General features: G+C 35.9%; 1 protein-coding gene across 2 annotated transcripts in view; it reads left to right on the plus strand.

Moving 5' to 3' along the window:
* The window catches only part of LOC136864008 (regulator of nonsense transcripts 2), a 514,509-nt gene that overhangs the window by 188,019 nt on the left and 300,476 nt on the right, over positions 1 to 26,014 (plus strand). For both annotated transcript variants that reach the window (XM_067140503.2, XM_067140504.2), the window contains exon 9: positions 1,529 to 1,619. In XM_067140503.2, the coding sequence (XP_066996604.2) occupies positions 1,529 to 1,619 (91 nt within the window). The remainder of the gene's footprint in view (positions 1 to 1,528; positions 1,620 to 26,014) is intronic.

The following is a 26,014-nucleotide window of genomic DNA, read 5'->3' on the forward strand; positions in this document are numbered from 1 at the left end:
TGATCATAAACTAGCTGCAGTGCAAAGTAATTTGTGAATTAATGTTCGTATCGTGTTTAAAAGAATTTCATCCATCCATGTGTATGGTTGTTGAGCAATCTTGCTAACTTTGAAGGAAAATTTTAAAATGCATGTAATTGCTGTAGAAGTCCTTGACATGGGGATATATTTTTTTAGTATGCAAGGCAGGAAGAGCCAATTGTCATTTTGGTGAGTTTAAGGGTGTACTCTGTAAACTTTATAGAAAGCAGAACTCTGTTAAAGTACGTACACCAGTTGTATGAAGACCCACCAGTGAAAAGAAGCCACTGATGTTTGCGATTGTAGTCTGCATATTAGTGATGTCAACATCAAGGAAACTAGTTATGGTCATACTGAAATTAATGAAATCTTAAATTATGGAGGATTAAACTATCAGTAGATGTAAGTACAATATTATTTGTAAAAGAGATTTTGGGAAGTACTTTTAAAACTTCAAAATCAAAACTGTTAAAGATTCAAAAATCTCAAATATCAATACCTTTTGATACTGGTAGTGCACAAAGAATGTTTTTGCCTGTTATGGACAGTGTACTGAAGGGCATTCCTAGTATTTGTAGCTAAAGTGGATATTGAACAGTGTAAGCAGACCTTATTCCAAATCTTTAATGTGGGGATAAACATGAGAAAATGTTGATTTTTTTAACTTCAGTTGAATATGAATGTTAATGAGTACTGTCTGAATTGTGGCGGGGTTTTTTCCTTTTAAGTTATTTGGTTGTTGTAAAAATGGAATATTATGTTATTTGCTCTTGGTAACATGTACATGTGTGCATTCATGCAACCATATCTCTCTTTCTTACGCATACTTCTTATTTCTTGAAAAAATAAGTTTAATATATACAGTATATGAAGGGAGTGTGTGATGATTACAGAAAGAGTATTATGTTGATACAGGTTTGTGTACAGTTTTTGTATTTATTTATTGATTGATCTTTTTATCACCATTCTGCTTCTCTGTATGGCTCTGAATGTTGGACCAGGAAAAGGACATGATCATTACATGCATGTGATGGAGATGCAAATATTGTAGTGGTCTGCCTGGCATCACTCTGAAGGATCAGCTCTGAAATGAACACCTGTGAGGAACCTTTTGACTTGGAAAAGATTTGTTGAATCCACCTTTCAGGAAGAAGGGGTACTTGAAGATCTGATGGTAGAAAGAAAAGTCTACAGCTGAAATGAAGGCACTGTGATTTATAAACCAAATGAGAAAGGGGAAATTGAGCAAATCTTCTATAATTAACTTTTACATAATTCTGTCTCAGGGGTTTGGGGTAGAAAGGCTGTGCTATTTGTTTCTGTAGTTATAGATTTATTCCTGCAAATAATTGCTTAATAGCTGTTGTTCTACGACTGCAGTACATAGTAAGAATGGATTTGCTTGCTGTTACCAACTAGCCTTGATTTCACTATGCTTTTATTTGTACGTAAGATTGAAAATGAACTTTCAGACTTCATTTACTAGTTTGAACTACTTATGTTGCAGATTACTGAAGAGTCCCTTGATGAAGAATTTGATGGGGATCTCTCTGGAGATAGTCCTCAGGATGAAGATATTGCCCCTCCAGAGTTAGATGGTGAGCATTTTTACTGTTTGGTGAAATCTTTCCACACTGGTATGGAATTTCTACTTCATTGGATTACATGTCAGAAGTTATAAACTGCATTATAGAAATTGTCAAAAGGATTATCAGAACTGTTGGAAATGTTAAAATTATATTACATTGGAAATGTTCTAGCTTGAAATCATCATCTAATGCCAAATGTTCCATAGTACGTGGCATGTACCTTGCCCTTAGTACCATACAGTTCACCTGCATACTTCGAGCATAATGGCGATAAGTTACTTTCCACCACACACTATTCTACCAATATGCAAACTATTTCCACCTTTCCGGTAAAGGTTTTCAGTATTTCTATATTAATTTACTGTATGACCTTGTTCTATTTATTTGGCATTTACAGCATGACTACCCTCACAAAGAGAAGATTGGAGTCAGCTTCCTGCCTTAATTGCTTGTAACTTGTAAATTTATTATTATTTTTTGCTAGTGGCTTTACGTCGCACCAACACAGATAGGTCTGATGGCGACGATGGGATACACAAATAAGCAAGGGAATTATAAGGTCCACCTATTCAATACTGAAGAAAATTATGCGATAGATTCTACAAGTCTGTTAGATCTTCACATTTCATTTATTTGGTCATATGGGACTGGTTTCGACAGAATTGTACGGTATGTCATCATCAGCCAAGAAAAGAAAACAGAGACATAAGAAATACATTAAAATTTACGTTTCTAGTAAAAATATACCAATAATTTACAAAATTATTCATATTACGGCTAAAATGTTTATACAAACGTGAACTGGTAATTGTATTATATCGGTGTATGTTTTATATGATGAGGTATACACCATAATAATTGTAATTGAGATATATGCTACAAATCTTTTTACAATGCATTTTACTACAAAACGTATACAATTGTCAATTTTCGGTACTAAATAAATGTAATATTTTTTTGTTTACACACAATTTAATACATTATTAAAAATAGATGGGTATTGTAATCAAGTTTCATGAGGCTAAAAAACAGGTACTCAGTTATAAGTCGTTCCACAAAAGTATATACAATGATGATGTTAGAACATTCTAATTGGAATACAGCCTTTTGTACTTAACAGAAATAATGATTAAAATATAGTAATTGCCAATGTAAACAAAGTAGGCAGGTTAAGTTTATAGATCGCTGGTGTCTTGGCATTAAAAGCAAAGTACTAAAATAGAGTTTTTATATCAGTTTGCTTCACTTTTAAGTCCATGATTGTGATAATAAATTATGATATGCGGTTGATTAATGTAAAATGACCAAGGCACTTGTTAAAACAGTGTGTCGAAAAAGGATCTTATATGAAAAGTCCGTGGTTACATAGGTGGGTCTAGAACGGTCTCGAACCAAGACGGAACCTCAGGTGCCAAGCTGATAGAAGTTAATTTAAAGAGGAACGATGGGAGGAAATGCCTAGGAGTTGGAAGGAAGCGGCCATTGCCTTAATTAAGGTGTGAAAATAGGAAACCACGGAAAACCATCTTCAGGGCTGCCGACAGTGGGATTAGAACCCACTATCTCTCGGGTGCAAGCTCACAGCCACGCACCCCTAACCGCACAGCCAACTCGCCTGGTGACTTGTAAATTTAACAGCACTTCTGTTCTTGCCCCTGTCGACAAATAAACCCTCAGCCGATTTTTTTCTTTCTTTTTTTTTTCCTGACATGATTATCAGACCTCTCAAAGCAGGTTGAAGTAATACTTTTTAATTTAAATTATTGGAAATGTTTCTGAAGGGAAGTTTGAAATATTTGAGACTCATAGTAGTTATTTCAGTATGCTGCCAGGGCTGAAATCACCTTAAAAATTTCCAAGTAATAGTTGGAAAAGATTAATGTTTTCTTGAAAGTATTGGTAGGATTACGAGTCTTGAGTAGAATCCTCACATTTCCTCTTATGTTACCGAGCTAAAAAGTTACTGTAAATGTCATTCATAAAATATGAAACATGCTGGCTCGAACGATGGGGTCTTTCAAGAATGTGAGAGAAGTGTATGATCATTGGACTGTACAAAAATATGTACGTTCATCAATTTTTTTTTGTTATTACCTGATTTGCAAAATTCAAATTAACATTTTTTGCACTTTTTATATACGTTTTTAGTGGAAAACATTATGACCAGTATTGAGACAAGTCTGTCAAGTGCAAATTATAATAGTAATAAATTATGAAGAATAAAATGGATTGTACACTTACCTTCACAATTTCCTTCATTAGGAAATTTGCACCATTTTGCATTACACATTGCTTATAATGCCAGTTACCATTAACTCCAGAAACTCACAGTTCGGTAAGAAGTTTTCTGAACGTATAGCAAAACCAGCATTATGGTTAAGGGCCTCATACACACGCAGACTTCCAAGAGACTTACCTGTATACACTTCCTCCGAGAGGTAAGTCGGAAGTACGTATCTGCCTATACACGCTCAGACTTTTGATTTGCTAGGAAGCCGCTAGAGGTAGCTGAATACGGGCTCAGCTCTATTTGATTTTACTCTTTGGTGTTAATGGCTGTGCTGAATGAGTTTATAATGTTCGATTTTGGCACCAATGGAGGGGTGTCAGATGGAGTGGCAATTGAAAACACTCAGTTTTATGACAGATTGCTGGAGGGACAACTGAAACTGCCGCTCATGACGAAGAAAACAATCTTCTGTACATCTTTATGGGGGATGAGTCTTTTACACTCAGGCCTGACTTCATAAAACCCTTCAGTGAACGTGAATTAACACCCGAAAGGAAAATTTTCAACGCTAGACTCAGTTGTGCAAGTCATGTAGTTGAGAATGCTTTTGGAATCATGGCCAGTAGATTCCGTATCTTTCATACAGAAATAGGGGTAGCACCGTATAATCTGAGAAGTATTGTTCTCACCTCATGTGTTCTGCATAAGTGCTGTAATACATATTCCTCTGACACATGATTTAGGAGAGACTAGGGAAATGTTTACGCCACTAGAAAGAGGGCACAACAGAAATCATAAAGACAATGCAAGGAATGTTAGAAACCTATTTCTATAGTACTTTCTTGATCACCCTATGTAAACCAGCCATTTAGGCCTACTTATTGAGAATAAAAGAAAAAAGTGTAATTAAGCTCTGTACTTACGTCTCTGTTTTCTTCATTTTCACTAATTTTTCCAGTGCTTATAGAAGGGAGCTCTTAGTTGTACAGGAAATGTAGATATTTATAGTACCACAGTTTGAGTATATAAATGTTGTCCACACCACTTTCACTTAGCATGAATTTTTTAACTTTCTTAGCCTCCTTCCTATAACATGATCTTAAATTGTTTATCCGCTTAATGATTGCGTGTTTGTTAACATTAACGTCCACCTCTCTTAATTTCTCGATGAGAACTTCATAAGCTTCTTGTTTCCTTACTTTTAATTTTCCACAGACATGGAAACGACTTATTTAGCTCTATGAATTGCACAATGAACTCAGGCGAGTAATTTCTCACATCACTGGAACACATTGCTTCAGCCATCGGTAATAACAAACCAAATCACAAAGCACTAGCAAATCATTACCTAAACAGCGGACCTTAACCTCAGTCAACCTCAGTAGTACGTCAGCAACTATATATGACGATTGAACGCAGTTTCACCTTCATATGTTATGTTTTCACTTTCTGCTGCCACCTATAAAAGGGCGCTTCCAACGCAAAGTCTCCGTCTCAATTCAAGCACTGCTAGAAGGTCGGAGCTCTGCGGACATTTTGTCAGTGGACTTAACGGTCATACACGCAGACTTGTCTGGAAAGACTGGTTTGCGCAGACTCACCTCTGGCTAAGCCTGTGCGTGTTTGGGGCCTTTTATGTGCCTAGAATTCTCTCATTAGTTTTTGTTGTGGCAGTACCTCTCAGTCAATTGTTTTCAGACCAGATATACATTTTATCAACCAGTTTTAACTTTTCAATGCTAAATAAGTATTAAATGATTAATATTACGGTAATATAAATCTGTGAAAGCATCAATATTTATTGATAGATAAAGTGAGTCACATGTGTAATATTGACTAAAATCACATGTATTGAAGTCTTTATAACATAATCTATTTTTATACAGTAATTGAGGCTTTTGTTTACACATTAACTTAAATTCAGTTGTTATTATACATTACTAATATAAACAGTAATATTTGGTCTGAAATGCTAATTCATATAAGTATTATCAAAGTAAAGATATTTTAATTTTTTTCTATTTTTGCATTGGAGTTATGCTTGAAAGTTATCATGGATAAACTTTACCGAGAATTTATTAAATACAGTGCACTCCCGATAATTCGCAGTAATTAATGCACGCACTTCCGCGAATTATCGAAAACCGCAAATTATCCGCAGTCGTTTTTAAGCCTGGTAAAAACAAAACCCTAGGTTAAAATAATGAAATGTATTTGAACAAGCAGAAAATAATTATAACACTTCACATAGAATTGTAAGACACACTAGAGAAAAATTCCAAAATGCCATGTGGATTACGCCAATATTCGTATCTAACGCAAAAAATCGGTCATCGCTTTTTGTTTCTTAGATGATTGTTCGTTTTTTCTAATTTTGGATTGTACATTTTTCAAGAAAACAATATCTGAAAATGAAAATTAATATTTCTTTTCTATGTAAGAGATAAGTGTGTCTATAGAGAGACTACAGTAGCTTGGCTGTGGGAAACTTTCGGAGTTTCCGTTGCATCATTCCCACACTCGATATCATCTGAAACTCTGTCTTCCTCACCAACCGTCAAATTCCGTTCAATATCTTCCTCACGTTCATGTCTGAAACCATAATCGTCCTTATCAACGTCTAACCACTCAATAATGTCACTTTCTTTTGCATCTTGGCATTTATCCAGGTTTTTCAGTAATGATGTCATCGTAGCGAGACTACGTTGCCCGTTCAAAATATCATCGTCACTGAAGCCGGCAAATGCTTGCTCTTCACCTAGAACAGATTTCCATGATCCTACGAGTGTAGTAGCGGTAATTTTGTCCCATGACTTATTGACTGCATGAAGAGCATCCAACAAATTGAAGTCCTTCCAAAAATATTGGAATATCAGTGCCTTTCTCACCCAATTGCTGTAACAGAGATGACCGGTAGTTCTTCTTTAAAGCAGCAATAACGCTGTGGTCCATAGGTTGGAGAATAGAAGTTATATTAGGGGGAAGGTATTTCACGTTAATATCACCTTCTTTAAGTTCACTTTTGTGTGGATGAGAAGGCGCATTGTCAATCAAGAGCACTGCTTTGATTGTCAGTGACTGCTTAGTTAGGTAGGCCGTCACTTGTTTCACAAAATTATTGTGAAACCAGTCCTTAAATATCTGTGTGTCCATCCACGCTGCCTTTTGATTGTAGTACTGCAAAGGTACATTCTCTTGTTTTGAAACAGTGGGGTTTTCTGGATTTCCCTATCGCTAATAATTTTAATTTATGATCACCACTTGCGTTAGCACATGCCATAATGGTTATTATTTCCACCTCAACAAAGCAATAAAGAGGGTGGACGGAAATTTCCGTCATTGCATTTATGGCAATCCGCGGACAATGACGGAAATTTCCGTCATTGCAAGGCAATGGGTTAATTTATGATCACCACTTGCGTTAGCACATGCCATAATGGTTATTATTTCCTTGGATGTTTTGCGGCCTGGGGCTTGCTGTTCCTGTTGCATCACTAATGTTCGGGACGGTAAACATTTCCAATACAACCTGTTTCGTCTGCATTGTAAAGTTGTCTAAGGTCAAGCTGTTCTTTTTCAATGAATGATTGAAATTCCTGTCCGAACTTTTTAGCAACACCCGTGTCTGCGCTGAGACGCTCTTTGTGAATAGCAATTTCTCGTATTCCGTAGTGTTTCTTAAACCGTGTAAGCCAGCCAGAAGATCCTTTAGAATCGCCTTCGAAGCCAAGAGCATTGTGAAAATGTTTTTGCTTGCTCAGCACACATATGGCCGGACACAGGAATACCTTCCACTCATTTTTTGATTAAACCACTGTATCATGGCTTCGTCTAGATTTGCATAGTCCGATGTTCTCATTGATTTCCGGGACGATGAACGATCACAATTAGCAGAAAATTTGATGAGGGTTTCCTCTTACTTCTTCATGTGTCTCACTGTTGTTTCACCCACACCAAAAACGCAGGCTAACTTTGATGACGCCTCGCCTTTCTCCAGTCTTTCTATAATTGTCAGTTTTTTACTTTCATTTCAGTTTTCGACCACTCATATTGAAAACTCTTACTACTGACTTATTCGAAACTTCAAAAAGACTTCCGCACTCCGTTCACACTTCTCAAGTACAGTAGCTGCCGGCGCACCTACCCTTCACTTGGCTTACAGTTCAGCGACCTTGGGCTGTGGGGAAAAGAAGGGTAAATTCCCAGTGCATTCCTCTTTCATTGTCCCTTCTTCCAAGATTACAGTAATCTGTGCTCTGCCACGTGCAGCAACATGCTTGAATGTTTCCAAGTTTGCAGCATTCTGGCAGCAGTGTGCATATAGGCCTACTGCTACATCGTAGAGAAACAAAGTCCAGTCTCTTAAAATATCAATGATTTCGTCTCCACGCATCGCATTAAAATTCTTTTAAACTAGGCAGAGATAATTTTACTCAGCGTGATGATTAGTGGGTGTAAGAATTAATACTTTAAAAAATAACTCTCCGAGACCTGCGATTTAACCGCAAAGCGAGTTATCCTCATGCAAATTATCGGCAAATTATTTGCAAATCCTGACAAAAAAAAACCAGCAAATTTCCAAAATGAATTTGTTGCATTTTGGAATTCTGCAAAATCTGAAAGTGATTTTGAAGAACATGTCACTGCAAAGTTGCATATTTTATGCATGAAAAAAATAAAATAATTAAAACAATCTACATTATTCTGGATCAAGGTAAATTACCATTGTTTTAATATTCAATTTATTTTTATTCAGATTTGGCATAATTTAATTACAGTAATTGTCTTAAATTTAAAAAACAAATGTTTTTAACAGAAGGAGTCGGTTGTACATTCTGTAAAGTAGAATAAATGTATAATTATGAATATTGATAACTTCAAAATCAATTTTTCTTTTTAAAATCAACATGTAATAATACAAATAAGTTTACAATTACTTTATTGCACACAGGACTAATGTTATTTTATGTGGAGACCAGTCAAGTAAAACTAAAAGACTCGAGTTCAACATCTGAAATCAGCCTTACTGAGACTAATGCACCTTGAAAAGAAACACATATTTCAACAAGGAGTTAAAAAGTTTTGGACGAAGGAGAGGATAGTGAAAAAATAACAGTGTGTAAAACTTATGCGTAGGATGCGATTTTCTTTTTTTTTTCTTTTTTTTTTTTTTTTTGCTTTACGTTGCACCGACATAGGTCTTACGGCGACAAGGACGATATTGAAAACAGTTTTATTGTTGGAGTGCGATATAAACGCATTGAACGTCAAGGAAAATTGAAATCTCTTGATAAGCGAATAGTTCCACGAGTTGAAATAGAAGACCAAAGAACTCGAAGCTCTTAATAAACTTGTGTTACTCAAGAAAGACCTGGGACGTGCAAAAAAGAGTAGAGCTGTCATGAAAAGGAAAATCCAACAAATAACACAAGATGGTCCAAATGGTGAAAATATTCTCAAACCTGATAATAAACGAGGGCTCCCAACACTCAAAGATAACCAGCCCAGTTCTGTTAGAAACAATTATTAATATCGCCACCTACGGTTATGCAGTAGATTCTAGGTGTCGTATGGAGCTCATTCGCTCATTTACAACACAAGATGATTTAGTTGACATTCTGAGGACTGAGTATGGTTACAAAATCAGTAGAAGTGGAATTTACTTGAGATTGATTGACACCACATCTAATTGATTCGATCGAAAGAAAGAAGCACATTTATACTGTTCCAGTCATGTTGGTGAAGGCTCAAAATGCATTGTACGAAGAGCATGTTGATTTGAAATTTGCTACAGCAACAACACAAAATTTGGAACTGAGGTTAAGGTTAAAGGAAGAACCCCACCGTCCAATACTTTTTGATTTTTAATAGCTAGTTTATTTAATTACAACCATACCCTAACTTAAAGTCTAGTTGATTGACTAAAAGAATAGTACATGTTTCCTTCATCTGGTTTGGAACTTCTTCAGCTAAAAACATACAGTAAGATACGAAAATTGGCACATGTTGATACAAAACCACTTATGGTGGGGATGAGGTTAAAAATGTCCCTTCATATTAAGTTAAAAAACACTCAATAAGTCAATATTCACATTTGTAATGTAGTCTATGTACATGAGTGATCATAAGAAGCGATCTTCTTTTCTTCAGATTTCTAGAAATATTGCTATTGTTGTTATATATAAACTCTAAATAACTGAAGAATGAAATGGACTTAAAATTTTAAATACATTGACCAGGGCAAAACTCCTTGAGAAAACTGAATAAAAAGTTTTTATTCAAGAATTAACTTCGACAAACAGTCTAGAAATATTGACTTCTGAAAATGTTCTTGCAACACTCTGAATTGAATACATCCAAACATACAAAGAATAATCAATTGACCGGCCTCTTGATTGGAGTAGATCAAACTTGAATGTTCAATTACAGTTTACAAACGCACATGGAGAAGTCTATTATGTCCCTAATGCTTCTACATGTATCTGGATAATAAAATATTACAGTAAGTTTCCAGAACCCTCCGTATGTATTGGTTGATAGTGGATTATGCCCAATATACGAATATTGAATATTACAGAGTTTTCTGCAGTTTTTGACCACTCACAATACGTATTTGAGGTTATATGAATTTACAATACATATTAACAGATTATAGTCATACTTAGCATTTAATAAAGGATAATTAAAAAGAATCAACATAATAATTGAAAGTTTTGCAAGAGTTAAATTAGTTGTAGGATGGCATACATACGACATGCATACCTGCCAATCCTTCTGATTTACCCAGAAACTTTCCTTTTTTTAACCCATATGCACCCGTAAGCGGACTGGTACGCGCTCGAGCGGCTGGGCCAGGACTCCACAAGCGGGCTGGTACGCCGGGATGCAAGGTCGCATATTGGAGACATTTGTGACATCTGTTCTTGGTGTCTCAAAATGTCACCAGAGTGCTCTGGTATGCTTCTTTGGCAAAGAGAATTGATTAAAATATCGATTGAGAAATCTGTATTCCGTTGTTGACAAGATGGCTGAGAAGGAAGTTGCTTGCTTGCGCGAAATGCTCAATAATAGTGAAATTCAAAGCATATTTGATGTTTTAGGCTCTGATTTCAGCAATGTTAGTGAGGAAGAAGTTATTAGTGATCCTGTGCATGAATGAACGCGAAATATATCTCCAGAGATCTTTCGCATAGTAATATCGTACGACATGGAACGCCGAATGACTTTCTCCCGCCCCTCAAGATCCGATTGCGATTGCCGGATTTGAACTTAACGATCTTGGTACCTGGATGTGAACACTTTGCCATTGATCCTCAGACATAATAATAATAATAATAATAATAATAATAATAATAATAATAATAATAATACACCGAATGAGACATACGGCTGAAAGTTCGTATTTGGGATGTAGGTTTGAATCTCATCATTCGCCTACTCGTGATTTGTTTTCCATTAGTTCCTTATTTCAAAATCAGGCAAATGTTAGGCTCGTGTTTTATAATTAAGGCCATAACACACACTTCCGAGGTGAGATAAGTTAATGAAAAATTTAAGATTTCAAAGGAATTTCTGTGTGTTATATTTCTGTATTGTTCTGTTTTTTGTGTCATGAGCAATAGTGTGGACTTTCTCAATAATATAAAACAGGTCCCGTGATAATACGCGCAGTCGATCACCCACTATACTGTTTTAACCGAAAGCTTGCAACACCCAGGTTGCATACTAAAAAGTTGGCGGATTCCTAGCAATGTCGGAGCAAAGGGCGGGTGGATGCATATGGGTTAAGTCGTCTTCCGATTTTCCAATTTATTTTTAATTCTTCCTATTTTTGACCAATATAACCTCCAGTACGGTCAGTATTCTTTCTTCCCCTATGATAAAGGATAAATACTTATGTGCTTGTGTAATTTACCCAACCTCATTTTCCCGCGTATTTATTTGATGCTTTATTTCGTGTGTATCATCCGTTGCCTTCGTGTATCGTGTTTCCTGCTCGCTGTGGCAGCGTGTGTGCTTTATGGCTGGGGATTCAGGATGGCAGTCGTCCTACAAGCAAGAGAGGCTAGCCCGCATTAGCGACTCAGTCATTCGGAACGAAAGAATGAGTTTGTTATTGGTGTGGTTCGCACACTGTCAACATCGTTTCTGTGCGTAATTTTGTTGGAGTGGTAGGCCATGTGTTTTCTCTAGCGGTTCTGTACTTTTCCCCCTGTTAAGTTCTTATGTTAATAATGTATGAGACATTGATCTGTTTTGTATTTGGTAGTTTCGCGTATTTCAGTGCATTAGTTGAATGTATTTCAGGGAGTTGTGTTGGTGATAGTTTCTGGTATTTTCACGTTATGGCCGAAAAACATAACAAACGTTATCTCTAAGTGTTCAGAGATACCTATAAAATTAAATTTCTGCTAATTTTACAGTCTAATAAAGGAAACTATTATGCGTTTTGTTGCGTGTGCTGGTGTGGTATATATATTATTATTCATATGTATGTATCTTAAACCAGATTGATTAGGTACATTTTCTTGTAACCACTTTTATGTTTTTTTTAGTTTAAGATATAAAATTTAAAATTCACTTCACGTTGTAACTGTAAATGTGTATGCCTTTTATCCTGTACTTTCTTCACTTAGACCATGCCACAATATATGTGATGAAATCCAAGAATTAAAAAAATCTTCGTATTTTTTATTTCTAAAAGTTGGCAGCTATGGACACGGTTTTCCAGTTTTACACGATTACATTGATCTGAAAGAACCCAACATCACTGAACTGAAAGAAAAGCAAAGGACACATTAGTCCACTATTATGAAAAAGATGTACTAGAAGCTACTTTCAATGATGTTTTGGTTTCATTTTGTGTTTTTGTTTGTCAAAAAGTGGAAAAATTAATCAAAGAATAGTCACAGCAGAAAAATCATGTTTGCATAAGTCGGTACATAATTCGAATAATCAAATGTCAAGACGAGACTTCTTGTACTTCGTTTCACAGTTCTATAATGAAAGTTTAACCGAACTGTTTTTTGTCACCACTTGTGCAAATAGGTCATACTGGCAATCCATTGCGTATTACTGACAATACAGGACATTTTGCGCCATTATTTCTTCTTCAGACATTAATGTCAGGGTTCAAGGACGAATTGAAAGGGGCTCACCAGGCGAGTTGGCCGTGCAGTTAGGAGGGCACAGATGTGAGCTTGCATCCGGGAGATAGTGGGTTCGAATCCCACTGTTGGCAGCCCTGAAGATGGTTTTCCATGGTTTCCCATTTTCACACCAGGCAAATGCTGGGGCTGTACCTTAATTAAGGCCACGGCCGCTTCCTTCCAACTCCCAGCCCTTTCCTATCGCATCGTCACCATAAGACCTATCTATGTCGGTGAGACGTAAAGCCACTAGCAAAAAAAAAAAGAAAGAGGTTCAAAAACTTCCGTATGATTATTGCTGTCCTTCAGCAACAAGAAAAGAAAACATGCAAGACATGTCAAATATACTTTGCTCCCTTAATATATCTCTGATCCAGTTATGCTGTGTATCCTGTGAAAAATAATTTTCTAAGTGGACGTGAAGCGACTAGTGCTCAACAAATATGAATTTGATTTCTTCATTTAATTTTATTTCTGCTTCTTTTAACAACATGTTCAGTGTAGGAAAGCAATCAGTGATGAGGTGCTCTCCTGACTAAGGGCGTGTTGGCTCATGGGCTCTTTTTCCACAGATCTGTTTAAATGAACCACCATTGTTGAATCTGCAATCTACTCCACTTCTTGAAAATTGGTGTGTCTATTCCCTTCTTCCAGCCATCAGGGATATAATGTTTTGCTGCCATACTGTGTTGAGGAGCCTGTATAACTTCTGGACTACTGGAGTTCTTGCTGCTTGCTTCATATATGCAGTAACTTGCCCAATCCAACCGATTTTCCTTTCCTCATACTTTGCTGGGACATCTCTCTCCAGCCATGTAATTGGTGGTTCTATCCTTGTACCTGGCTCATTACTACTACATGGCTCCTCACTCTCTGATGTAGTGCTTGTCACTCCATTTAAGAGCTTACAAAAAACAGGTCTTAAATTCACTCCTGATTTCATCCTCTTCTCACACTAAGATCTGCTGTCTTCCTGTTTTAATGCCTTTATATCCTTTTGCTAACTACTCCTGTTCTTCACTACCCTGTACAATAGTCTCCTATTTCCTCTGCTGTTGACTTCCATTTTATCCACAAACTCAGTCCATATCTTCTCTTACTACCATGTTAGCTGTGAGATTTTTCGTTCTGTAAAGTTCCCAATAATAAGAAAACTTAGGTCAGAAATAGTCCACCTTTTCAATACTATATTCTGTAGTGTTTACATTGCAATTTTTAGTCGAGGACCTGATTTTGGCCATGGCTGGCCATTATCAGCCATAATACAAATCTGTGCAAACACATCTAATAACTAAAACAAATGTACAAACATACACAAATGACATTAAAATATATTAAAGGCATCTGGAGATCCTGAACTAAACAATGTGCGAAACACGTGAAATATAAAATGAAATCACAATAGGGCTCTTAGTAACATCCAAAATCCTTAGATGTGTTGCATAGTGTTAAAAACTTGTTTCATTAATGCTTCCCATTAAAATTTTCTTGAGTAATTGTCTTGAAAACGCTGGAAGGTTCCTCTGTTGGAAGTTGTCAAATGGTTGAGTCAAAGACGACACACAAAGATGAGACTGGATCGTAAGACTCGAAGGGAAACTTGGGAAGGGAGAAGGCAGGGCAAGGAGAGGGGAGAGAGGGGGAGGGGAGATTAAGGTCGGGCTGATGTGGGAAAACAGATAGCTGCTGAGGAAAGATGCTGTGAATATTGTGAAAAATTGAATTACAGTTTTTTGGTTTGACATTTCTAAAAATGGGAATGTGGGATATTTGGCTTTTCCGAAATGTGATTAAGATTATAATTTGGGTTAAAATATTGATCAATATGTGTGAAACATCTTTCTATAATGTTAAGGAGGGGTCCTTTGTTGATGATTTTGAGAATTTCCATATCTTGTTTTATGTTTGTGAATTTGTGATTAGTCACCCATATGCTCTCCCACAGCCGTAAACTTATTGTACTTCAGGGCATTAACGTGTTGTATCTTATATTAAAGCTTCTTCCAATCTGTCCAATGTAGGATGAACCACAACTGTTGCAATTAATCCTGTACACTCCTGATTTTGAAAAACTATTGAACTTGTTAATAGATTTAGCATTATGTAAGACATTGATGCAAGTGTAATAAACCAAGATAACTTGAAAACAATATTCTTTAACCCATGGATAAATAATGCATGTGTCGAGCTTGAATCATTATTATTGGCTTTCCAGAGAATAGTCCACCCAAGTAGGAAGAAACTAAAGTTGAAAATAAAACTGAACAATTTTTTATAATAGATAAAACAAATGTTATTAATTTTATGATATGTATTCATTTATTGATGTCTTTCAGTTTTCAATTGTGTAGTTAATTGAACCTTTATATGCAGTCTAAATTCGTTTGATATTTCTCTATTGTTTTAGGAATTACGTTTTTTTATGATGAAAAGGTATCAAAATTATTATGGTAAATGTTAATTCTAATGCTCTTTCTCTTCGTAGTAAAATACTTATTTAGGTTATTAACAGTTTATATAAGGTGTAATAAGGCAACGAATTTATTGCTACAAGCCATGTAAACACGCAACGAAAAAGGTATAAAAGTTTCTGTGGACAAAAAGTGCGTGGCTCAATTTGAATAAAATTTGGTATACAAAGCCAGTACTGCACACCCTTTCAAGCTGCTATATCAGTCATTTAAAATTTCAAATGGATTCATACGAAGCTGATAGTAAAATATGTCGCGTGTTTATGACGTTCTCGCGAGGACGTTCCCCATCGCATGGAGCTTCTTGTACAGGAATGCATTATATGATGCAACACGTTGCCCACAGGATTATGTTTTGCATCACAGTCCCTTGTAAAGGACATACTTCAAGTGAGGTGATTTTTAATAATGCCACTTACTCACAAGGAATGTTGTAAACGTTATCGCGAGAAGAAAAATAATGAGGATTTTATAAGAAAGGAAAGGGAAAGGCATGCAAGGAGAAGAAGAAAGATGACACCTGCTCAGTTACGCATACACCACCAACAGGTATGAGAATCTTTGAAGAAACACAGAGCTGAGAAGAAACTTCAGGGCTTATCAACAGTTACTTCTTATTCTACATGATCAACATCAATTACAGAGCAGTTATTTGCATCATTATACAATGTTTACATAGAGTCCAAGCACTGTGCAGCTTGCTTCTTTAATATGTTAAAGTGTTCTGGTTTGAAGATGAGTGTGTGTTGCTGAAGTTATTAATCTTGAAACCGTTAAAAGCAGGATACACTGGTGTGTAAAACAGTTTTTCTAGGTGGCCCTCTTCCGGTCTATGACATCTGATAACTATTGCTGTTGAGTGGTTGGGAAGCATACAGCTTGGCTGTTTGGTGTGTACTTATGATGCAAAGTGCCCCCATATGAACTTAGCATGTATACGCAATGAAACAAATGCCCCATATAAGCTCAACATATACCTTCATGAATGTTTATACCTTTCATTTGATTCATCAATAGACGTTTGCATCTCGGAGTGTACTTTTACCTTGCGTGCAATTAATGTGTTTTACATGGTTTACATTTAATATGTCAATCAACACAGTTTTCAAGTTACCTATTTTACTATTATTATGAACGTAATACGTTTCATTATATATGTCAATCTAACTTCCGATACATGATTCTTCATTTGACAAGGTATAAAGCGTAACACAACATTATAAGAGCTTATACAGCTGTATTCAAGCATATTACCTTTTTACACCTGACGAATTGATTTAAGAACTTGTTTTAGCTGTATAACTTGAAAGGTGATAGTACAAATGTTCATAACAATGTGTTTTACCAGATAATGTAAACTTTTAATGTGTTTCAAATAGTTATCTTTTTATTATTAGTCTTCTAATGAATTTAAATATACGAACAGGATAACCACTCGAAAACATGAATGTCATTCAATACAAAATTGTTTTAAATTTGGCAAGGTATTACTATTGAGAATGTGTAGTCTAATGTAAATGTATGACAGCTGAAGATGACTCTATGAGGAGTCGAAACCAGTTCTGTTTTAAAAAAATGTCAATAAATAAGTATTGATCAGGTGGAACTCTCTCTCTTTCTATGATATATGGTAGATATCAATACGGAACATAATGAAATTAATTAATCAAGACATACAGTTTTGTCGAAACCGGTACCAAACGTTTATAATCGTGATGATTTAACAGAAATGTAGAAAATTTTACGTAATATATAGTGTTGAAAAAGGTGGATCTTAATAGTTTCTTTGTTTATTGTGAATCTTGATTCAATACGGAACCCGAAGAATGAAATTCCTAACGTTAAAGTGACTTTCACCTCGAAAATCACTCGCGCATTAATCGGGACTCAAACCCAGTCCGTCTTGATGGTTGCAAGCAGCTTGACCGCTGCGACATTACGCCCCTTCTCTATTATTACTTACTGTGATATAAACATTTTATCATTCAATGACCGTATTTGATGTGGTGTTTAATTATTAGCCCCTCATGCCATGTCGCCATAGCACAGATTCACGTGTGTAATCGCGCGATGCTGTCAAGTAAACACATGACGATCGCCTTTAATGATATTACGCAAACATTACACAACTTACACATTTGTTTTTCTTTTGCAAAATGTACCTTCGTCCTTCTTGTAAAAAATATCTTAACCTTACCAATAAAAGTTACCACAATTCGCAGAATTTAGAAAGAACATTTTTTTTTTTTGCTATTTGCTTCATGTCGCACCGACACAGATAGGTCTCATGGCGACGATGGGATAGGAAAGGCCTAGGAATGGGAAGGAAGCGGTCGTGGCCTTAATTAAGGTGGTGTGAAAATGGGAAACCACGGAAAACCATCATCAGGACTGCCGACAGTGGGGCTCGAACCCACTATCTCCCAGATGCAAACTTACAGCCGCGCACCCCTAACCGCATGGCCAACTCGCCTGGCAGAAAGAATATAAAGGTATGTTAAGTTAAAAGTTCGTTCCATGTAAACACCAATCACTACATTTGAAATTTTATAAAATTGCATACATCAGGTTTACAACAATGAAATTTGTGGGGGTTATTAAATATCATCTAGATGTTACTATACATAAATCTCAATTTGTTTAGATGGTAAGATCCATATATATGTTAAAAAGAAATGTACAAATGTAAACACGCGATCCCTGGAATTGGATTATTATTATTATTATTATTATTATTATTATTATTATTATTATTATTATTATTATTATTATTATTATTATTGTTATTATTTGTGAGGTATGGCTATGAAGTGTTTACATCCTTTTATTAGTATTAGTGTTATTATTATTTATGTAGTATTATTTGTGAGGTCATGTCATGAAACATGTGCTGTATATATATATATATATATATATATATATATATATATATATATGAGTTTATTTAATGTAAGAACCCGTAATTAATAGTATATCATTTATTATTACCTGTATATATGATGTATAATCCACTACAATATTGTGCAACACACCGTAATATCCAGAATAACGCTATGTATGACGAGAACTATGTAGAACCTTCCTTACATGGCACTCTAGAATGTATGAGAAAATATGTTGTGGAATATTTTTCTAGAAGCCTGGCCAGGCAACATATATAAGGAGGTGGTCTTGATGGTGGATTTGAGTTATTGTTTGACAGGAGTTGTTTCAATGAGACGTGTGTAGAAGTCATGTTTGAAGTATGTGAATTGGCTTTGTTGAGTTGATAGGTGACATACCTCTGGTGCAGTCTCCTTCTTATGCTTCGCGATAGGCAGTTGTTCAAAATGGTGGTTCGTTGATGTGTGTTTAATTTGAAAATAAGTTGTATGGTGGTTTATTGATGTGTGTTTAATGTGGAAATAAGTTGTAAATAAAACAGTGTATGCAAGTGACAGAATTTTGTGTGAGTCTTTATGGATGCATCAACATCTGTATTCCAATTATTGGTTTTAAAAACTACTTTTACATTGTGCTGTTTAATGATGTTGGTGACTTTGTAAATTTGTTCGTTGAATGTAAATGTGGAACAAGAGTTGCTTTGTTTTTCTTATTTCAAAGTGGTTGAGGGGCAATATTTATACTTATTGATTATTCTTTCAATAAAGAAACTGTTGTATCCATTAGATTTAGCAATATTACGAATAGTGTTCAACTCATTTTTGAGGTCTTTTTTTTTACATTGGGACTTTGAAGGCTTGGTAAACCATGCTGTTTTGTGCTGCTCATTTGTAAATTTGAGTGTGTGAAGAATATTAACAAGCCTGGGTGCCTGACAATAGTCAAGTATACAAAATTAATTTTCTGTCCAATCTTGGATTCAAGTGTAAATTTTATATGTGGATCAATGTTATTTATATTAATGAGAGTGGTAGCAGCATATGTTATGCTCTCATTTATGATTACTGTGATGTCATCAATGTATCTTGCCCAAAAAGGATTATTACCAATTTTGGTATGTTTCAAAAAGTCCAAGTAAATTTCAGCGAAGATACCTGAGGCCGGCGACCACATAGCCAATCCATCTTGTTAATAAATAATGTTATTAGAAGTAAAATAATTGTTATTTAGAATTAATTGAAATGGAAATGAAATGGCGTATGGCTTTTGGTGCCGGGAGCATCCGAGGACAAGTTCGGCTCGCCAGATGCAGGTCTTCTTGATTTGACGCCCGTAGATGACCTGCGCATCATGATGAGGATGAAATTATGATGAAGACAACACATACACCCAGCCCCCCTGCCAGAGAAATTAACCAATTAAGGTTAAAATTCCTGACCCTACCGGGAATCGAACCCTAGATCCCTGTGACCAAAGGCCACCACGCTGACCATTTAGCCATGGACCCAGACTTTAGAATTAATTTAAGGATAGACATGAAAACCTGTATTTCTAATTTACTTAGACTGCTGCATTTGCTTAAGTTGTTTTGAATTGATGGGTATACCTTGGAAATTTGTATACTAGGATACATGTTCACAATATCAACTGAATGAAGAGAGTGATTGGGTTGAATATTAGAATTTTAATTTGTCGAAATATTCTTCAGTGTTTTTAACGGATTTTTCAGACAAAAATCCATAGTTCCTTTTTTAAAACTTTTGAACGAAATGTGACGATTTATATAAAGGACTCCGTCTATTGGGCAGGCCTGGATTCTTACTTATTCGCTTAGTTTCTTCTTGATCTAGCGATAAATATGAAGTATTTTTGAGGGTCTGCTTAAGTTGATGTTGGATTCTCAGGGTTCTTCTTACTGTAGAAAATGAGGTATCTTTAAAAAATTGATTTGTTTTGCTTATATAATCGTTTTTATCCATTATAACTGTGTTTTATGTGTTTTTCAAATTGTTCATATCAGGATCTCTAGATGCCGTTAACACCTTTTAACATAGCATTTGTGTTAGTTATTAGATGTATTATGACTGATGATGGCCAGCCAAGGCCAAAACGAATTCCTAGACTAAAAACTGCAATGTAAGCTTTACGTAATATAGTATTGAAAAGGTGGACCATTCCTGGCCTAAGTTTTGTTATTATTGTGATCATAATTTTATTTGGATCAAAACTTGAAGTTTATGATTTGGGACTTGAAAAATTAGCATTTATTTTTTTCCAAAATTAGTATCTATTTTTCCAAAATTAGCATCTATTTACAAAGTTAAAATAATCGCAGGGTATTATTAATTTTAACGATTCAAAGTTTGTGAAGTGCAATTATTGTCTTTGGTTCACACGCAATACAAATTCATTGTTCAAACAAAAGCATTGTTAGTACTTCGGCATTGCTTTTATTCAAATTGCACCGTCTGTCTGTAACCATTGTGTTGTAATGAGACAACACGCGCTCGCTATCTACATTGTTCGTTTTGGTTCACAACAACTCAAGACAGTATTTAGCAAATATGCTGAACTCTGTCTGAACTGCAGTTAATTCAAGCTTGACATCACATTTTTCACTTTCTTTCATCTGGGGTTTGAATTGCATGTTTCAGAGAACAGTAACCAGACCAGATATCGTTTCGTGAGAGATCTGTTACTCCAAACAATTTCTCAAGCTCATCTAATTTATTAGTGTTATTCAAAATTATATTTTTTGGATGCAAAGCTTGAGAAATTGGCACAAAATGCTTATGGTTGGGGTCTTTAGCTTTCAATGTGGCTAGCTTGCACTGTGAAGAATGAGCAGCTTTGACAAATGTGTCTCTACATGCAGCCTGCTGTAGAGAAGTGAGCTTAATCAGAGCATCATTAGTTGCCTCAGAAAAATTCCCCTCACAAATGAAGGTAAAACTGGCATCAAGGTTATGCAGTTTGGGTAAAGGAGATGAGAGGTAGGATACAGAGACCCTTCAAGTTCAGTAAGGAGGTCAACCAGTCCAGCTGCATGATCTGTGACAAAAACCACGTGGGGAGTGAAGCCTATTCACTTCTCGGTCACTCAGATCAGTCAGGTACTTAATACCACAGTTGTTGATGTCTTTCATGTCAGACATCTTGATAAATGTAACATCAGTAAAGTAAGCACTCAAATCAAATCAAATCAATCAAAATCTCTTTATTTGCAAATGAGGTGTCTACCTCGGTGGCAAATGGTACACTAAAATACATTATTACCGGGCGAGTTGGCCGTGCGCGTAGAGGCGCGCGGCTGTGAGCTTGCATCCGGGAGATAGTAGGTTCGAACCCCACTATCGGCAGCCCTGAAGATGGTTTTCCGTGGTTTCCCATTTTCACACCAGGCAAATGCTGGGGCTGTACCTTAATTAAGGCCACGGCCGCTTCCTTCCAACTCCTAGGCCTTTCCTATCCCATCGTCGCCATAAGACCTATCTGTGTCTGTGCGACGTAAAGCAACTAGCAATAAATAATAATAATAATAATAATAAAATACATTATTGTCCAGCACTAAATTTTAAATTAACAGGAGACGAAGAAAATTTTCCTAGAATACAATATTATACAATTTACGCTAATAATTTTTTCTATTAAACACACAAATCATCCTTAATAAATTTATATTGTTTACAAAATTCTACTTATAATATCTTACAAACATAGTCAACTCATATACAGTATGGTATGTGAAATTACTTCTAATAATACTATACAACTGGTATAAGATTAAAATTAACATTGAATTTATTTACATATTTATATTTTACCCATTTTGGAACCTAAGTAGCGTAACGACCTGCTGCATCTTAACCAGAGCCCCTTTTGCCACCACTTTTCAGAGTTCCTGAAGGGCCTTCAGAGCTACCGTAGCGGTCCCAGGGCCCTCAAAGTCCCCACTGTACTTCACCCCTACAGGCAGTCCCCTACTTGGGCTGTCCAAACTCCTTAGACCAGAGGATGGAATTAATTTAATCACACACATTTTTTATTTACAATATCCTGCACTGGTCGAATGCCCTCTAACATTTAATTTATTATCTCTGTTGTTGTTTATTCTCTTCTTGAATATCTGTACAGATTTTGGAAAAAGATCAAACACTACCCCTGGTAAACTGTTCCACTCCTTCACGCCCTTCCCAATGAAAGAAAATTTACCCCAATTGTTTCTGCAAAAATTCCTTCTAATTTTGTACTTGTGGTCAGTTCTACCAATATAATTATTTTCCAACTGAAGCCTCTCACGGATATCTCTCCATGCTTCTTCTCCTGTGTAGGCTGTATATAATCCTATAAGTCTAGTTTTCTCCCTTCTCTTACTTAAAGTTTCCCACCCAAGTTCCTTTAACATTTCTGATACACTACTCTTTCTCCTGAAATCCCCTGTTACAAACCTTGCTGCTTTCCTCTGCACACCATCTAGTTCTTTTATTAGGTATTCTTGGTGAGGATCCCAAACACCGTTTGCATATTCCAATAATGGACGAACCATACTGAAGTAACTTTTTTCTTTTAATTCTTTGTTGCATCCTTTAAGTAGCCTCATTATGACATGTAACGATCTGTATGCTTTCCCAATAATGTCATCAACATGACCCTTCCAGTGCAAATTACTTTCAAATCTCACACCTAAGTATTTGCACTTGCCATCTTTTGGGATAACTACCTCATCCAAAGTATATTCAAATTCAGTTTTAAAGCTCCTGTTGGTAAATGTTGTAACAGTTGATTTGCCTCCATTAATCTTCATATTATTTTCTTCAACCCATTCTTGGATACTCTCAAGGTCCCTTTGTAATTCTGAACAATCCTCAATGTTATTTATTTCCCTATAAACAATTATGTCATCTGCATACAATCTTATTTTCGATGTTATATTGTTCCCTAAATCATTTGCGTATATTAAGAAAAGTAACAGACCGATTATACTACCCTGTGCAGTTCCCTTCCAGACTTTCTCTTCCTGCGATATATTATTTCCTACTTTGACTTTCTGAACCCTTGAATTTAGAAATGTTCTTATCCAACGTATAACCCTTACGTCCAATCCTATTCCCTCCAATTTCATTAATAATATTCCATGTTCCACTCTATCAAAGGCTTTGGAAAGATCTATGGCTATGCAATCTAACTGGCCTCCTGAATCTATCTGATCTGAAATGTCCTGCTGAAATCCCACCAGTTGTGCCTCGCAAGAAAATTTCTTTCTAAATCCATACTGGCTCCTCATGAACCAATTTTTATCATCACATATCCCTCTGATGTACTTTGCTATTAAACTCTCCAGTATTTTACAAACTATACTGGTCAGGCTGATTGGTCTGTAGTTCTCTGGTTTCCTTTTATCACCCTTTCCTTTATAAATTGGTATTATTATAGATTCCTTCCATTCCTTTGGTATTACACTATTATTTATGACATAGTCAAAGAGAAATTTTAAATAAGGCACTATATACCACCCCATTGTCTTTAATACCTCCCCAGTAATTTGATCACTTCCTGCTGCTTTTCCTTGCTGAAGCAGTTGGATTTCTCTGAAAATATCTTCATTTGTGAATGAGAAGCTTCCTTTATCCCTGTGTGTCTCTCCCTCTCTATCTTCTGTTACGGTTTCCAAGTACTGACAATCTTCTACTGAATCTCTGAATTCCCTACTAAAGAGGTTTGCTTTCTCAGTATCTGTTAAATAGTGTTCACCTCCTTCTCCCACCATTGTAGGAATTTGGATTCCTTTTCCTTTTTTATTCCTAATATATGAATACAGCTTTTTCCATTTCCCTTTGTGGTCATTACCCTCTTGAAGAATGCCATTCATATAATTCTCTTTTGCTTCCTTTTTCACTCTATTCAGTTCCCTCATTAGCTGTTTTCTAGTTTCTCTATTCTCCCTACCTTCTTTGATTTTCCTGTTTACTGTTCTACATTTTCTTTTTAATTTTCTTATTTCCCTTGTGTAATAAACAGGGTCTGAGGTCATTTTACCCTTCTTAACAGGTACAAATCTCTTCTCTCCTTCCCAAATGATTCCTTTAAATTTAGTCCAAAGTGTATCCACATTATTCCCTTCACTTATCCAACAACTGAATGGTGAGTTAAGGTAAGTCCCAAATTCATCAAGTTTAGTTTTTCTGTATAATTTCTTGTCTTTTGTAACCCTCTTATTAAGCATTTTTGGTACGAGTCCTACATCCATCATTACAGCCTTATGGTCACCTATTCCTTCAATTACCTCAGTTTTATCAACAATTTCCCATGGTTTAACCAACAATACATCTAGCAAGTTATTGAGACGAGTTGGTTCTTGTACTACTTGTGTAAATCCTCCCTCCCAAATTAACTTATTTGCCAGTTTCTGTTCATGGGCTTCACTTGCAGCTCCATTCCATTCAACTTCAGGCAAGTTTAGATCTCCCCCAATTATTACCGTATCATTATTGTTTTTATGAGTATAATCTATTATTTTCTCAAATATTTCCATGTCTCTTTCCTCTCTTCCAGGCCTATATGTTCCTATAATTTCCACCTCCTTCATATTATCACAAACTAATTTTTTCCCTAATATTTCATCCCTTTCATCAGTAAATCATTCATGCGAACAATAAGTTTCCTTCACCAAAATAAATACCCCTCCTCCCTTTTTATCTCCACGGTCTCTACGATAGACTGTATACCCTTCTGGAAATACTTCTGTATTACCCACCCCTTCTCTCAACCACGATTCCACTCCTATCACCACATCCGTCTCATAAGATTCTATCAATGTACCGAATTTTAATTGTTTATTTACTACACTCTGACAGTTTACCAAGAGCAATCTCAGACCTCCTTCCTCCCTAAAACTTGACTGTTGCAATTGGGTAACGTTTGACTCATGAGTTGAGAACTTCCCTGGAACCCAGATCCTTGTACATAGATCTTGATTTAAGGGTCTGGGTTTTCTGGCAAGTTTCCCTGTATGTCTAGTGTAGTGGTATGGGTTTTCTTAAGTACAGATTAGTTTACAAATGTCTGTTGATAATTGTAGCAATTTGTCTACAGAGAGTTGCTTTTCCATTACCATTTAGATGTAACCCATGTCTAGTGAACATTTGCCTGCCAAGACCTAAAGTATCTACTACATAGACATTTCTAAAACTCTTACATAATCTCTTGATTTTTATATTTACATCATGTACAGCTTTGTTCACACGAGTCCTCTAAAAGGTCATACCTGGGTGGCACATTAACTACAATTACTTTTGAGTCAGGTAGTTTGGAAATCTTACCTCTGAGAGTCATAATTAGTTCCTCACCTTCATTTGCAGCAATGTCATTTGTACCACTCACAATCACCACATAATTGTCCTTCTCTAACACAGGATTACAACTTGAAAGGACGTCTTCAGTTTTGGCACCTGGTTTTATTAGTCCTAAAACCTCAGTCTCTGGATTCTGCAGCTCATCCTTGATGCCTTCTGCCATACCCCGCCCTTGACTGTCTGCGTAGAGATGAATCTTTGGCGATCTTGACTTTCGGTTGGTTTTCTTCTTCTGTAGCTTACCTCCACTGGATTTAAAATTATTTGGAAAACTTGGTGTGTCTTCTTCTGGAACTTGCTACAATAACTGAAATCTATT

Source organism: Anabrus simplex, chromosome 2 (assembly GCF_040414725.1).
Source record: "Anabrus simplex isolate iqAnaSimp1 chromosome 2, ASM4041472v1, whole genome shotgun sequence".
NCBI lineage: Eukaryota > Metazoa > Arthropoda > Insecta > Orthoptera > Tettigoniidae > Anabrus > Anabrus simplex.